Source organism: Capra hircus, chromosome 22 (assembly GCF_001704415.2).
Source record: "Capra hircus breed San Clemente chromosome 22, ASM170441v1, whole genome shotgun sequence".
Taxonomy (NCBI): Eukaryota; Metazoa; Chordata; class Mammalia; order Artiodactyla; family Bovidae; genus Capra; species Capra hircus.
In genome coordinates, this window is record NC_030829.1 from 55,053,325 (window position 1) to 55,068,850 (window position 15,526).

At 54.3% G+C, this 15,526-nt stretch overlaps 1 protein-coding gene across 2 annotated transcripts in view; it reads left to right on the forward strand.

The window, feature by feature from the left end:
* Positions 1 to 14,693, forward strand: part of SLC6A1 (solute carrier family 6 member 1) — a 39,569-nt gene extending 24,876 nt beyond the window's left edge. For both annotated transcript variants that reach the window (XM_018038407.1, XM_018038408.1), the window contains 12 exons: positions 494 to 594; positions 1,332 to 1,441; positions 1,869 to 2,001; positions 2,984 to 3,118; positions 3,568 to 3,671; positions 3,982 to 4,106; positions 4,983 to 5,095; positions 5,463 to 5,594; positions 7,070 to 7,172; positions 8,918 to 9,018; positions 9,862 to 10,029; positions 12,273 to 14,693. In XM_018038407.1, the coding sequence (XP_017893896.1) occupies positions 494 to 594; positions 1,332 to 1,441; positions 1,869 to 2,001; positions 2,984 to 3,118; positions 3,568 to 3,671; positions 3,982 to 4,106; positions 4,983 to 5,095; positions 5,463 to 5,594; positions 7,070 to 7,172; positions 8,918 to 9,018; positions 9,862 to 10,029; positions 12,273 to 12,377 (1,430 nt within the window). In that variant the 3' untranslated portion in view covers positions 12,378 to 14,693. The remainder of the gene's footprint in view (positions 1 to 493; positions 595 to 1,331; positions 1,442 to 1,868; positions 2,002 to 2,983; positions 3,119 to 3,567; positions 3,672 to 3,981; positions 4,107 to 4,982; positions 5,096 to 5,462; positions 5,595 to 7,069; positions 7,173 to 8,917; positions 9,019 to 9,861; positions 10,030 to 12,272) is intronic.

Genomic DNA, 15,526 nt, shown 5'->3' on the forward strand with positions numbered 1-15,526 from the left:
GTGTGGTCATGTTCCTGTTCCCCGCGTCCGGGCCCCAGACAGAGGGAGCTGTCAGGTCACATCTGGATGAGAGGAGCCTTTGCTGGAGGCAGGTGACTGCCGGCGATGATGGTCAGGGGAAGCCCCAAGCCAGCGGCCCCAGCCCACGTCCGCCCGCCCTGTCCTACGAGCTCGTTGCCCCAGCAGGGGCTGGGTACGACTTCGTTTGCTTCCTCGCTCGGTGCCTGACGGACAGTCGGGTGGACGCGTGGAGGGTCGTGCTTGCCTGGCTGACCTCGGCCCCTCTCACCTCACCTGCCTCCAGCCTGGGCTGGGCCCCAGCGGCAAGTCCTGGCTCCCTCACCTGCCATGTGGGTGTGACCTCAGCCGAGTCCCTGCCTCGCTCCGGGGTCTCGTGAGATTGGAGATGTCGAGGGAGGGACAGCGGCGGCAGGAGCCGGGTCGGTTCCTGTCCGCGCCTCACTGAGTGTGGCGCTGGCGCGTCTGCTCCCAGGTGTGGGCCTGGCCGCGGCGGTGCTGTCCTTCTGGCTGAACGTCTACTACATCGTCATCATCTCCTGGGCCATCTACTACCTGTACAACTCCTTCACCACGGTCAGTGGCCCCTTGGCCTGCCCCCCACCCTGAAGAGACCACACCCAGCCCGGCCCCCCATCCCTTACCACCATTCTGCCAACAGGGCCATTCCTCTGGCTGCGGGGCATGGTTTGTCTCCAGCTGCCCTTGTCTCTCTAAAAGTCATAGCATCGGTAGCCCATCTTATAGGGGCCCGGACAGCCTGGGTTCAAATCCTGACCCCTGGTGTATACCAGCTGTGCAGCTTCAGGAAAGAGACTGAACCTCTCTGAGCCACAGTGCCCTTGTTTGCAAAATGGGCCTTAAAGTAAAACCTACCTCATATGGTTGTACGAGGCTTAAGGAACACATACGTGTAAAGTATTTAGAACTGTACCCAGCAAAGAACAAGCACGGTAAGTGTTTGCTGTTAACTTCCATGTGCAGGCCTCAGATGGGCGAGGTCACTTACCCAGTGGCTGGGAGGTAGCCCCAGGGTGGACATGGAAGACCTTATGGGATAGCTTGGAGAGCTGGTTTGCAAAAGTGTAAAGCTCTGACACTGAGGAGCTGTGTGATCTTGAGCAGGTTGCTGCCCCTCTGATCTCTAAATAGGGGTGCGCAGCATGACTAGCGCCCGGCAGCTTTTGGGAAGGGGAGGTGGCGTGCTGGTGTGAGGAGGCTCGGGGACCATGGTGGTGCGCGGGATGTCCTGGGGCCGCTGCTGTCAGCTCCTGGGGCTCATGGGGCTTGCCTGTGCGGCCGTGTCTTTGCAGACGCTGCCGTGGAAGCAGTGTGGCAACTCCTGGAACACAGACCGCTGCTTCTCCAACTACAGCGCCATCAACACCACCAACATGACCAGTGCCGTGGTGGAGTTCTGGGAGTGAGTGCGGGGGCTGTCCACGAGGTTGTGGGGGGTGTCACTCGGGAAAAACAACACTGAGAACAACCGAGTTATTCGCTGCAAGCAGGAAGGTGACATGATCAGACACTAGAAGGCTCCCCGGGGCTGGAGTGGGGACAGAGCAGAAGAGGGGATGGGGTCTTGCTGGAAAGCCACTGCAGACACCCAGGTGAGCCATCCTGGTGGCTGAATGAAGCTGCTGGCAGGATCCTTGAGCACACAGCACTTTGTCCCCATTAGTTTAACTGGCATGCAGTCTCTGCCCAGCTCGTGGAGCCCAGTGATCAGAGTTGTCAGCAGCATCACAGAGAAAGCTATCACCCGTGTCCACGCCCTGGGCACCCCCAGGTCACTCCAGCCCCCGCCAGCCCCATGTGACTTTGTCTTCCCTCCTGTGTTGCACCAGGCGCAACATGCATCAGATGACAGACGGGCTGGATAAGCCAGGTCAGATCCGCTGGCCCCTGGCCATCACCCTGGCCATTGCCTGGATCCTGGTGTATTTCTGCATCTGGAAGGGTGTTGGCTGGACTGGAAAGGTAAGGGGTCTGCACGGTGGGGCCCTGCGGGAAATGGGTTTTCAGAGGGGCTCTCTGCATTGGGTGACGAGTCAGCTCCAGGGGACCTCACCCAGCTCTGAGTTAAGCAGGTCCCTTCGTGGCTCTGTGCTGCCTCGGTTTCCTCTCCTGTAGAAGGGGAGTAACAACATTACCTACCTTCTGGGAAGTCGTCAGGATTCAAGGAGACAGTGCGTGTCATCCTCTTAGCACAGTGCGATTCCCCTGGGCTGGGCAGAGCCATCGCAAAACAGGGTAGATGTGGCTCCTGGACCATCGGCTGATGGGACCTCCTGAGGGACTGTTTTGTATATAGAAATCACAGTGTTAGGAGACAATCGAAAAGCATTCAGTAAACAGCACAAGAAACAAAGTGGTTTGTACTGTGTGTTTTTTAACTTTAAACATGTCAATTGAAAAGGCAGGCATAGAATTGAGCCTCATTTGTACGAAAATGGAATCATATATGCGAAGCCTCAAAAGAAGACATTAAAATATTAACATTGATGCACTTATGTATTTGTTGCGCACTTATCGAGTGTCTACTAGACACCATGGACATTCTAGGCAGTGGGAAAGCAGAGATGTGAACACAAGTCCTGTCCCTCATGTAACTTGTATTCTATGGACTGTTGAAAGGAACTTTAATTGTGTGTGTGTGTTCATGTGTAATTTTAAAATTTCCTCATCAAACATGTATTACTTGAATACTTTAAATGAAAATTTAAAAACTGGAGGGGTAGGGAAAGGGAAGACATGGGTGCCGACCTGTTTGATTCGGATACCAAGGAGGGGCTTCAGAAGGGTGGCCATTCAGAGCAGGTTAGGAATCCAGGAAGGCTTCCTGGAGGAAGATGAACCGGAACCAAGCCCAGAGCCACAGCAGGTATGGATGTAGGTAAAGTGGGGAGGGGGAGAGTCGGTGTGCTGGAGGGGTGTGACCCTTCACCCCCTTTCCTCCCAGGTGGTCTACTTCTCCGCCACCTATCCCTACATCATGCTGATCATCCTGTTCTTCCGTGGAGTGACGCTGCCCGGAGCCAAGGAAGGCATCCTCTTTTACATTACGCCCAACTTCCGCAAGCTGTCGGACTCCGAGGTGAGCGATTCTCCTGGCCTCACCTCCTGGCCTTCCTGGAGGGCCTGCTCTGAGTAAAGAGCACACACCTGAGTCCTGAGTCCCCATACCAGCTTAAGGGTAAGTTATCGCACGTCTCCAGGAAAAGACCCTGATGCTGGGAAAGACTGATGGCAACAGGAGAAGGGGGCGGCAGCGGCTGAGATGGTTAGATAGCATCACCGACTCAGTGGACGTGAATTTGAGCCAACTCTGGGGGATAGTGGAGGACAGAGGAGCCTGGCGTGCTGTAGTCCGCGGGGTTGCAAAGAGTCTGACGTGACTTAGCGGCTGAACAGCAACATCGCATATCTCCGACTGTCTTTTGTAAACTCGGGTGCTGCCGGGTAGAGGCGATTAGTGTAAAAGGTCTTGGGGTGCTCTGGCTGTGGTTCTAATTTTGACTATTTTTTAAATCATTCTGCCTGCAGGTGTGGCTGGATGCAGCCACCCAGATCTTCTTCTCCTACGGACTGGGCCTGGGATCCCTGATAGCTCTCGGGAGCTACAACTCTTTCCACAACAACGTCTACAGGTGAACCCCATGGCCACGCCCTCCACGCCACGCCCACCCGTGGCCACACCCTCTGCTCCCCGGCCACGCCCCCATCCACAGCCGCACCCCCTCCATGGCCACGCCCCTCCCCTGGCCCTCCACCCATCTCTGAGCCAGCACCTTCTGGCCCCTCCTCCTAGTTCTGCCCCTGCCCTGGTGGTTGGGGGCGGGCACACCAGTAGCTCTGTTCCCAGCTACCCTCGTCCCCCTGGTCACTCCATAGCCACTGCCCACTGGGTCCCCCTCCGCCGGCCCCAGCCTTCCTGACCCCGCCCCTCCCTCTCTGCAGGGACTCCATCATCGTTTGCTGCATCAACTCCTGCACCAGCATGTTCGCGGGATTCGTGATCTTCTCCATCGTGGGCTTCATGGCCCACGTCACCAAGAGGTCCATTGCTGACGTGGCGGCCTCAGGTCAGCGCCTGCACCGGCGAGGGTTGCGGGGAGGGAATAACTGCACAGGCTTGGCCGTCTTCCTTGCTGTCACCACCACGGCCGCGCCCCCCCCACCCCCCCGGGCTCACTGGCATTGAGTGTCCCTACCCCGCCGCCCTCCGATGCTGTAGGGCAAGGACAGTAACCCCCTGGGCACACAGCAGAGGCTCAGAGAGGCACTGTGACTTGTCCATTCCCTTTGTGGAGAGCTGGGCAGGTCGTGTGGAAAGAGCAGTATTCACTGAGGTCCTCATCTCCCCTGCCCACGGAGGGAGCTTCCTAACTGCCCCCTTTCCAGACCCAGACCCCAGGGAGGTTACAATCTCCTTGTTTCAAGGTTTTCCCTGATCTCCTGAATAGTTGCCCCACCCTGTCCCACTGCCAGACACTCAGACACAAACTCCTCTCAACTCCTTGAGCCTTATACCCTGTGTTCCCATCACAGCAAAGGGTTCTAGTGTCCAGTGCCCAGGCCAGACCCCAGCAGCATCCTGGTGCTTCCCTCATCTTCCCTCACAAACCAGCCAAAACCAGGAGCTGCCCACTCTGCCTCCTGAGTGTCTCTGCAGCTGGCCCCCTCTCTGCACCTGGAAGTCCCCACACCGCGGGCCAGGCCCCTGCCGTCGCTCATCTCATCTCACTGGTCCCCTTGCCTCCGAACCCAACCCGGTAACCCCCTGCCTCCCTCCCAGCCCCTTCCCACACTGTTTCTTTGTCTGGAAAGGGAGGCTGACAACACTCTGAAAAGATGACTCTGAACGTGAGGAGAGCTGGAGCTTAGGCGGCAAGTGTGCTGGGGCGGCCGTGGGCGCTCAGGGCCTCATGTTTTCTCCCCCTCTGCCTCTCCCTGCACAGGCCCCGGCCTGGCGTTCCTGGCGTACCCGGAGGCCGTCACCCAGTTGCCCATCTCCCCCCTCTGGGCCATCCTCTTCTTCTCCATGCTGCTCATGCTGGGCATTGACAGCCAGGTGAGGACGCCGTCCCTGGCACCTCGAGGAGCCCCTCCCAGCCTCCCCGGTCCAGGAACAAGCCAGGAGAGCAGCCCACTGTCTTAGGTCCCTGGGAACATGGCCACGAGTTTCAGACCCCCTAGAATATTCCACCATGTGAGATGTTGGGGGCAGGTCAGCCACCTTGCCCAGTTTCCAGATGGGGAAACTGATGCCCAGAGGGAAGGCCCTCTTCTGAGATCACGGAGGGAGGTGGCGGGAGAGTCAGGCCTGGATCCCAGGCTCTCCTGGCCCTGCCGGGCCCAAGGGTCAGGCTTTGGTTGGGGTTGGGGTTGGGGGGTGGGGGCTGGAGCTGCCCAGGTGGCTGACCTCCGCCCCCCCGCAGTTCTGCACGGTGGAGGGCTTCATCACCGCACTGGTGGACGAGTACCCCAGGCTGCTCCGCAACCGCCGGGAGCTGTTCATTGCCGCCGTCTGCCTCGTCTCCTACCTGATCGGCCTGTCCAACATCACCCAGGTGGGCGCGTGGCACGTCTCTGCCGCTGCTGCTACCTGGGGCCCCCGGCAGGCCAGCTGTGCCCCCTCTCGTGTGTCTGCTGAGCACCGTCTCTGTGCCAGGCCCCAAGCCATGACTCAGACAGGGTTCCTGCCTTCAAGGGGCTCCCAGGCTGGTAGGAGATGCAGACACTGAGGGGGAAATGAGAACACAGCCTCCCCAACCTGACGTGGGGCCCCAGCGACTGCTTCCTGGAGGAGGAAATGCGGGGCTGAGCCTGAAAGACTCACAGAGGTAACCCGGGGAGTCAGGTTGGAGCTGGGCCTTGGAGGCTGATGCTCTCCTTTCATTTCCACCTTCCTGTTTCTATACGGAGAGTGAGCAGGCCTCTCTGCATTCAGAGGCTTCCAAGGCACTTCCCTGGTGGTCCGCTGGCTAGGACTCTGGGCTCCCAGTGCAGGGGGCCCGGGGTTCCATCCCTGGTCAGGGAACTAGATCCTGAGTGCGACAACTGAGGGCCCCACGTGCCTCAGTTAAACTAAGACCTAGCACAGCCAAACACATAAATAAAATTGTTTTTTTAAAGAAAGAGCTTCCAGTCTAGTTGGAAGAGAGACACGCAACTGAGGAATTACATGATAAATGCAAATGAGCCTGAAGCTGTGAGCCCAGCCCTGTGGTTCTGATTTATGAGCCACAAAAGCCATCCCTGGATCCAGATGCCGTTCGGCCCCAGGTTTATTCTTGCTCTGCTACTCCATTCTTCATCGTTGCTCACCAGCTGCTGTGGGTCTGGCGTGACCCTGCAGATTCTGCAGTTAACGTGGCAGAACGAGACGGGAGAGTGGACAGAGAATGAGCAGCGGGGCGGGAGGGGCGCCGCCCGGGACGGAGTAGTCAGGGGGTGACGGCAGAGCAGAAACTCACTGGTGCGGGAGAGCCAGCCAGGGGAGAGGCCTCGCCAGGGGAGAGACCTCCACAGCAGGTGCAGAGGTCCCGGGGTGGGAATGGACTCGGCGAGTGGGGGGGACAGGAGGAAGGCCAGTGTGGAGGTGACGGAGTCGGGGGGTAGGTCGTGGGTGCAGAGCCAGATTGGGCAGGACGTTCCAAATACGTTTTGGATTTTATTTTATCTATCTTTTTATGTGTTACATTACGGTCTTATTTAAGTTATGGAAGAGCTTATGGGGGGAGACATGGCTCGTTGGACATTGCGAACATGCGGCCCCGGGTGACCAGCTCCTCTTTCTGCCCTCCAGCCTTCCCAGAAATGGGGTGTTTGCATCCGCCACTCAGACATTTTATTCCTGGTCCCCGGAGTCCACGCCCACATCCTTGCAGGGCCGCAAGGCCCCCTGGCCTTCCTCTAATCTACTGTCAGGCCTTCTTGCTGCAGGGTAGCCTAACCCCAACCTGCGCAGCCTGTGTTGCCGCTGAATTGAATGCACTGGACCCCAGGGTAAGTGGACCCATTCTGCCCTCTTCTCCTCTTGCAGGGGGGCATTTATGTCTTCAAACTCTTCGATTACTACTCGGCCAGCGGCATGAGCCTGCTGTTCCTCGTGTTCTTTGAATGTGTCTCCATTTCCTGGTTTTACGGTAAGCACCAGCCCCTCCTCCATTCATTCCTTCACCCATCCAGTCATTCTTCCTCCTCTCGTCATTCTACAAATACAGTTTCAACACCAGGCGTTTTCCATGCATTAATTTATTTGGTCCTCACAGCAATTCAATGAAGTTAGCATAGGACGTCCCATGTTTAGAAGATACCCTAGCTGAAACTCCAATAGTTTGGCAACCTGATGCGAAGAGCTGACTCATTGGAAGAGACCCTGATGCTGGGAAAGATTGAAGGCAGAAGGAGAAGGGGACAACAGAGGATGAGATAGTTGGATGGCATCACCAACTCGACGGACACGAGTTTGGGTAAACTCCGGGAGAGTTGGACTTGACTGAGCGACTGAGCAACTGAACTGAACTGAACTCTTGAGTTAAACTCCTTTAAAGTGGGAGCCAACATTTCTTCATAAATTTGGGGATCAAAGATTATTTGAAATTGTATCTAGAAAAAGAAAAGCAAAACTACAAAAAAAAGTTCTAAAGTTAAATTATTTTTTAAAAGCTAAACTATAATTAAAAGCATGCAGTGTTTTAGAACAGTAGTCATGTACGGTTAATAGAGCTAGACCATAAAGAAGGCTGAGCACCTTTCAAGTTGCTTTTCAAACTGCAGTACCAGAGAAGACTCTTGAGAGTCCCTGGGACTGCAAAGAGATCAAACCAGTCAGTCCTAAAGGAAATCAACCCTGAGTATTCATTGGAAGGACTGACACTGAAGTTGAAGCTCCAATACCTTGGCCACCTGATACGAAGAGCCAACTACTCATTGGAAAAGACCTTGATGTTGGGAAAGATTGAGGGCAGGAGGAGAAGAGGGTATTAGAAGAGTATTAGATGGTTAGCATCACCGACTCAATGGATGTCAATTTGAGCAAACTCCGGGAGATAGTGAAGGACAGAGGAGCCTGGCGTGCTACAATCTATGGGGATGCAAAGAGTCAGATGTGACTTAGCGACTGAACAATGGCAATAATCATAGAACAAAGAATGCAGGACATGGTGATTTTTGTTTGTTGATTCTGTGGCCTGAGTTTCTGGACTCAACTGCCTGATAGTGAAAAAGCTGTCCTTTTGGGCACTTTGGTTTTCACAGCAAGCTGGTGGTTTTGGAAGAAGTGTTCTCCAGGGTCCCTTGGGGTCCCTGTAGCCCTGCCCCCTCACCCTCCTCATCATTCTCCCTTCTTGCTCTCCACTTGGTCTGACCCTCCCAGGTCCTCATTCTCAATGACCTTGCTTTTAGTCTGAGCAGCGCCCAGTGTGAACTCTTGTGACTTCAGGACCTCTGCGGGTTCTTTCTGCACGACTGGCAGTTCTTCCATGCAGTCTTATCCGCAGCCGCTCATGCAATAGATCAGCAGGGAAAAACTCCTTTGCCCAGCAAAGCTTCGAAGGCCTTGCTGGGAGAGATGTTGAGTGGGAGGGACCTGAGGCTGGTGGGGCTGCTTCCTGTAGGTACATCCTCTTGGTGGTAGATGGTCTCACCTTCAGGTGACTGCCCCACTTGCTGGGGGTGGTAGGGGTGGGGGTGGGGGGGCTTTGGTTATTGAGCACTTAGCTAACAAGGACTCCCTACCCTGGAGCATTCGCCCTGTGTTACCGATGAGGAAACTGAGGCTCAGAGAGGTTAGGTGACTTGGCTGTGGCTGCGGTGTGAGGAAGCAGCAGGTCGGGGCCTCGAGCCCACTGCTCTCTCATCCCTCCTGCTCTCGTCCCAACTGTCACAGGCGTCAACCGGTTCTATGACAACATCCAAGAGATGGTCGGCTCCAGGCCCTGCATCTGGTGGAAGCTCTGTTGGTCCTTCTTCACCCCCATCATTGTGGCGGTAAGGGCAGGGCCAGACCGGACCCTGGGGTGACTTGGGGCCAGAGAGAAACTTCCGGAGCCAAAGGCAGGTGGAAGAGCCCCAGACCTCTATTCCCTAGGAATACTGCTCTCTCCCATCTGTGCTGAGCATTTCCTCTGTTCCCTGGAGTCTTCACAAACCTCAGCACAGTAGCTGTCTTTGCCTCACTTCACTGCTGTGTGGGGCCGGGGCTCACCAGCCAGCCTCACCCAGTGGGCAGGTGCTGTCCTCAAACCGTGTTGGCCTGATTCTGAAGCCAAACCATCCACGTGGGGAGGCCCCGCATTCTCAGCGTCCCTCATTCCCTCCTGCAAGGGGGAACTAAGGCAGGAACCGGCCTGGGAGGGACCACCCAGGTCCTTGCAGTGGGCTTGGGCCGCTGTATATATTGTGTCCGGCACAAGGGCACGCAGCCAACGGCAGGCTGGGAGCGACCTCCCACCCCTGTTCTAGTTACCTGGACGAAGGTATGCCTTTTGCAATTGGTCCTCCCGGAGGAATCGCCTTTTTCTATTGGTTCTTCCAGAGAGGGCACCTTTTTCTTATTGGCTCTCCCAGAAGGGAGGCCCTTTTCTATTGGCTGTCACAGAGAAGGCACCTTTTATTATTGGTCCTCTCGGAGATGGTGGCTTCTTCTGTTCTACACAAAGTTACCTTATATCCTAGCAGTGGCCCTGGAGGCGGGATTCCCAAGATGCTGGGCCCTTGTCAGCTCCAGGGCAGGGTGGAGCGCAGTGGCCCTGCCATCTACAGGGCCTGAGGAAGGGCCTTGGCAGTCCAGTCTGGGTGACCGCCGGCCCCTCCCTCTCGCCCCCGCCCCAGGGCGTGTTCATTTTCAGCGCCGTGCAGATGACCCCTCTCACCATGGGGAGCTACGTCTTCCCCAAGTGGGGCCAGGGCGTGGGCTGGCTCATGGCTCTGTCTTCCATGGTTCTCATCCCCGGATACATGGCCTACATGTTCCTCACCTTAAAGGGCTCCCTGAAGCAGGTAAGCCCGTTCCTTGCCCTTCCTGTCGCTGGGCCCCTTCTCTTCTGTGCTGAGCACCACCCCTGCCCTTGTGAGCGCAGTCTAGCTGGGGAGAGGACAGGTCGATAGCCAATGACAGTAGAGTGTCAGAGGTCACGACTGGGGTGAACCAGGGAGGCGGGTTAGCCCTGCCCGCATTGAGGAGGATTGGAGAGGCTTTCTGAAAGAGGGGACGACAAAGAAAAGACCTAAGGACAAACCACACTTAAAAGTAGAAGCAGGAAGGAAAGACAAATGAACTTCTTTACAAAACAGAAAGGGATCTACAGACATAGAAAACAAACTTACAGTTACCAAAGGGAAAGGAGATAGGGAGGAATACATTGGGAAGCTGGGGTTAGCATACATACAGTGATATACATAAAGCAGGCAAGAAGGACCTGCTGGAGAGCACAGGGCACACTGCTGAATAGTTTGTAATAACCTATGAGAACAAATCTGAAAAGAATAGATAGATAAACACTAGAAGCAGAGAGAATGTCCCTGGAAGAGGGTAGGAAGCATGTGCAAAGGCCCAGGGGTATAAACTCATCAGTGAGGCTGGCAGGCAGAGTGGGGAGGCAGCATGCAGGGAGGTGATGAGAGATGAGGCTGGGAATGTAAGAAGGTTGGCCCAGATCATGAAGGGCTTGGAAAACCAGGACAAGAACTTTGGACTTTATCCTGAGGGTTGTGCGGAGCCATTGAGGAGCAGGTGAAGGGTGGAATCAGATGTGCTAAGAGCTTAACTCTAGACCTCATGAAAGGCATGCTATCCCCAGCGGGGGCCCCCTAGCACATGCTGGGTCCATAGCAGCTCTTTGTTAAATTATATTGAATCCTTGAGTGAACAAGGCTGTGCTGGAGGTCCAGGGGCTGAGACATTGATGGAGTAAGTGTGGGCTGGGGGATTCACTGAGGACGGATGCTGGGGAGGACCTGGATCCGCACTTCTTAGCCTGACTTCCCACCAAGAGGTACCTGCCAGACCCACTCAGAGCCAGCAAGAGAGGCTGCAGTTCTGCAGCACAGGGAAGACGTGGCAGGAAGCCTCTTCTCCACCCCTTGCAGTCAGGTATTAGCAGATTAGGGCCCTTGTGGCCTTTTCTTCCAAGTCCACGTCCAAGGCTTTTTTTTTCCCATGATTCTCTACTAAGTCTCAAAAGGTAGTCAGGTCTCAGAGTGGCAGAGATCACAGCCTGTACAAAGGCCCTGCGGTGGGAAACAGGAAGGCTCGTCTGAGGACAGATGCTGATGGGGTCGGATGGGGGCAGGGCGTGCAGAGACGGTGGAAGCGGGTCACCCCAGCAGCAGACACACGCTGAACAGCTGCTCTGTGCCAGGCACCACTGTCAGTGCCGGGGACTCAGCCCTGAGCCCAAGTCCCATCTTCACTGGCGTCCCTGGTGGCTCAGCAGGAGACATGGCCCAATCCCTGGGTCGGGGAGATCCCCTGGAGGAGGACGTGGCTACCCACTCCAGTATTCTTGCCTGGAGAATCCCCCTGGACGGAGGAGCCTGGCTTTGCAAGTCCATGCCGTTGCAAAGAGTCAGACACAACTTAGGAACTAAACCACCACCACCATGGGTGATTCATTCTCAGCGAGAAAGATCCACAATTAAATAAAGTCATGCTTGATGGGGCTAAGCAGTATGGAGAAAGGGGGTTTAGGGGTACTGGGCAAGGGCTCCCTGGGGAGATAACAGTGAGCCGAGACCTCAGGAGACAGAGGTCGAGCTGTGTCTGAAAGGAAGGATGTACCAGTCAGCGGGGACAGCAGGGGCCCTTGTCCGTGCGTGTGAGGAGGCTTGCCTGGCTAGAGTGGAGGAAGCGAGGGGGTGAAGGAGAACAGTGGGGTCTGCAGTGAAGGGATGGGTAGGACTTTGGTGAAATGGGGGCCACTGTTGGGTCCCGAGGGACCTGATCTGACTTCTCTCTTCACTAATCCCTCTGGCTGGGGTGTCAACAATAGAATGAAAAGGGTGAGGGGTAAGAACGGAAGTAGAGGGGGTCGGGCGGCGGCGGCGGGGGAGTTGCTACAATGACCTATGTGAAAAGAGGTGGGCGTGGCCCCAAGAGCCTCAGCAGAGGAGCAGGAGGGGCTGGGAGCCCCGGCCTTGCAGGCCAGCAGGCGGGGGTTGGGGGGAGGGGGAACCTGGAGAGTGGGTGAGCCAATGAGAAGCCAGCCTCCCGCCATCCTAGCGAATGCCTCTGCCGCCCACAGCGGATCCAGGTTATGATCCAGCCAAGTGAAGACATTGTGCGCCCGGAGAACGGTCCGGAGCAGTCCCAGGCCAGCGGCTCAGCCAGCAAGGAGGCCTATATCTAGGGGTGCGGGGCGGCTCGCCCACCCACGCTCTCACCCCCCACCCCGGCTGCACGTGACCACCACTTGAAGTCTGAAGATACCGTCTATCTCAACCTACCTCGAGTGGAGAGTCCAGACAGCATCGCCAGGCAAAGAGAGGGAGGTGGGGACAGTCACACCCCCGGGGGTGGGGGGCTCCCGCCGTGGGAGGAGTAGATGCTCGCGGGCTGGTGACCTTTGTAACCCGGCCTCCCCCCTCCCCCGTCAGCATCGGCTACACGGGCCGCTGTAATAGATCTTTTTTACTACCCCGCCGGCCAGGGAGAGGCGGCGAGACCGTGCGCTCCTGGCTTTTAGTTTTAATTTCCGACTGTTCTCTTACTGCCGAAACCCATGACTGTTATCTCCGGCTTGGCAGGAGTTGGGTTCTGCCGGGAATGCTGCTCTGCGCGCGTGAAAAGGGTATTTTCTGTATAATGGGCATTTCCAGGGAGAGCTCACCTTTAATAAGAGCAGGGAGCCAGCGCTTTCGTGTTGTTTTTCTCCTTCCCGAGGCAGCTTGACACCCCCGCCCACCCCCGCAGGTCCGTCAGCATTCCCAGAGCTGCTTTCTCAAGCAGTCGATCCAGTAACCTGTTTCCCTTCCACCCAACTGAACGGGCATCTCTGCACTGTTTGCCTACTTCCCCGCTCACCCCTCTCCCAACCCACCCCACTCCACACTCCTCGCCAGGCCATTCTGAGGGCGCCTGGCCCAGCAGCAGTCCTTCCAGACAAAGCCCCTGCTCCTCGGAAAACCGCTGCAAAGCACAATTGATTTTTTTAACCACCATTGGCGGTGGAGGGGCTCTGATCCCGCCGGGGAAGTTCCCTAACCAGGAGCCCTTTTCTTAGGCCAGCCTGCTTTGCAGGGCACAGAACCGTCCATGGGAAGTGAAGGTGAGGCCCTGTGCTTGACTGCAAAGTGGATCGAGTGGTTTGAACTGTCTCCTTCTTGAACCGTCTCACCCCTTACAGCCACCCCAGTCACGCCTGCTGCCCTCTCCCCTCCTCTGAAATTCCCCAGTGGGCATCTCCTCGCTGCCACTAAAACCCACCAGCCCAGTAACCAAGGGGCTGGTGTTAATCCAGACCCCCTCCCCAAGTGCTTCCGAGATTAAAACTGCTTCATCGGGAGGTGGTGTGTATGCATTTCCAGAACTGGGCTCCAAGGTGGTGATGGTGGTGGCGATGGTGGCAGATCCAGTGAAGAGTTTCTTGCAAGCTCCAGCAACTCAGCAGTTTCTCCTTTGCTGGGAACGTGGGTCCCCATGTAGCAAGTCGTACGTTGTGCCCTGTACTCCTTAGCTAGTTAAACTCACGAGCTGTGTTTTACAACTAATCCTTAATAACTATGGTAAATAACTGTGACTGTGGGTTTTTTAAAATCTGTCATCCTCATCCAGAAGTGACCAGCATACCAGTTCTTGCAATAAGGTATTACCCTCAGAATATTAAGCACATTCTTGTAGAAAAAATGTTCGTGTATGCATAGAAACGCACACATACGTACATTCATCCTCGCGTGTGGTACCTAGGGTCTCATCTGATATTGTGTAGGAAATCCACAAGCTTTTCCTGAAGTCATCTGTAAAATAGTCTCATCACTAAGGCATCCCAAATGCCAACTGGTGAATCCAGGATCCACATGCATATGTATCGTTACATTATAGGGTTTAGAACAAAAGGAACCCTTCTCTGTGTCTCATGGTCCCGCCCCCTCAGCCTTGGCGTGAATTCCTTTAAAATAAGGGCAGGAAGACTTCTAACTTTCTCTTTGTTCTTCATTCTGAAACTAAGAACAAGTCTTTCAAAGACAAATGCAGTGTATTTAATAATGTTTGTAAGCAAATCTAAGTGAGATGTTTGGCAAGAAATCCCTTAACTGATTTCCATCCAAACCTACATATATAGCACAATATTATGTGTCGTACAATTACTGTGAGAACTGTGAATATGTGTAACTTTTTTTAGTATTTGCCCTGGGGAGGGAAAGATATTGTATTATCATATATGCTTTTTTTTTGCAATAAGGGTTTATTCTCAGAACACCAAGTAAATCTATCTCTATATTAAAAAATATATGTAATATATACATATTCAAACTATATACAGAGCCTGTTTTAAAAAAAATTACAGTATTTAGTAAAATGATCTGTTCTATGGACCAAATGTAAAATATTTATAAATGAAGATGCATTTTAAATGTCTATAAATGGTGTTATAACTAGAGCACGGGCGTTATGTACGTTTCTAAGAATATAGAGGAAAAAATAATAAAGGTTCTATGATATACAATGTTAGACCTTCAATTCTTGGAGGTGGGGGCACAGTAACCTCTTTCATCAGAGCAATGATAGACACACACACAAAACATTAAAATGTTTTTCCCCAACAGAGAGAGATTTGAGCTCAAAATCGAGGGACAGGGAGCTGGACTTCCCCCCGAGTCTTGGATGCTTCTGAGCCACATAAGGGAGGTGGTTTCACTGTTGTAAAACTGTGAGGCAGTCGACTAGATCAAGGTCTGAAGCATAAACGAGGCACGCTTAGCAGCACCCATTCTCTTGTGACTCATTCCTCAAAATATTTAATTTTAACATCGTATTGAAAATTTGAATTCTGCAGAGAAGTTTTCAGATGGCTCAACAATCACCCAGATTCGCCAGCTTTTGTCTGTTGTCACATTCAAGTCTGTCTGTCCGTCAGGGTTCGTATGGGAAGCAGGAACGCTCCGAGTGGTACGGGGTAAGGGATTTATTATAGAACAAGCCTTTTACAGTTGTGGGAGAAATAAGGGAGTAAGGATCCAGGCGAGTTGGGAGATCAGAGGATAGTCACTGATGAGAAGACGTAGGAGTGGGCCCAATACACGTTAACGCTCAGCCTTTCTCATGGAGAAAGTTGGCTGCCAGCCACACTGTATAGAAGAACCCAAGAACCCAAATTCAGGGACGTTTTAGAAGCCGACTGGCCTATCCTCTTCAAAAACGTCAAGGTCATAAAAGGCAAAACGGAGGCATTTTTCAGATTAAGGAAACATGACTACTGAACGCAGTGCCTCCTCCCCAGTTAGACACTGGGCCGGAGCGAAAAAAACTTTTATTCTTTTGTTACAAAGGGCATTAGTG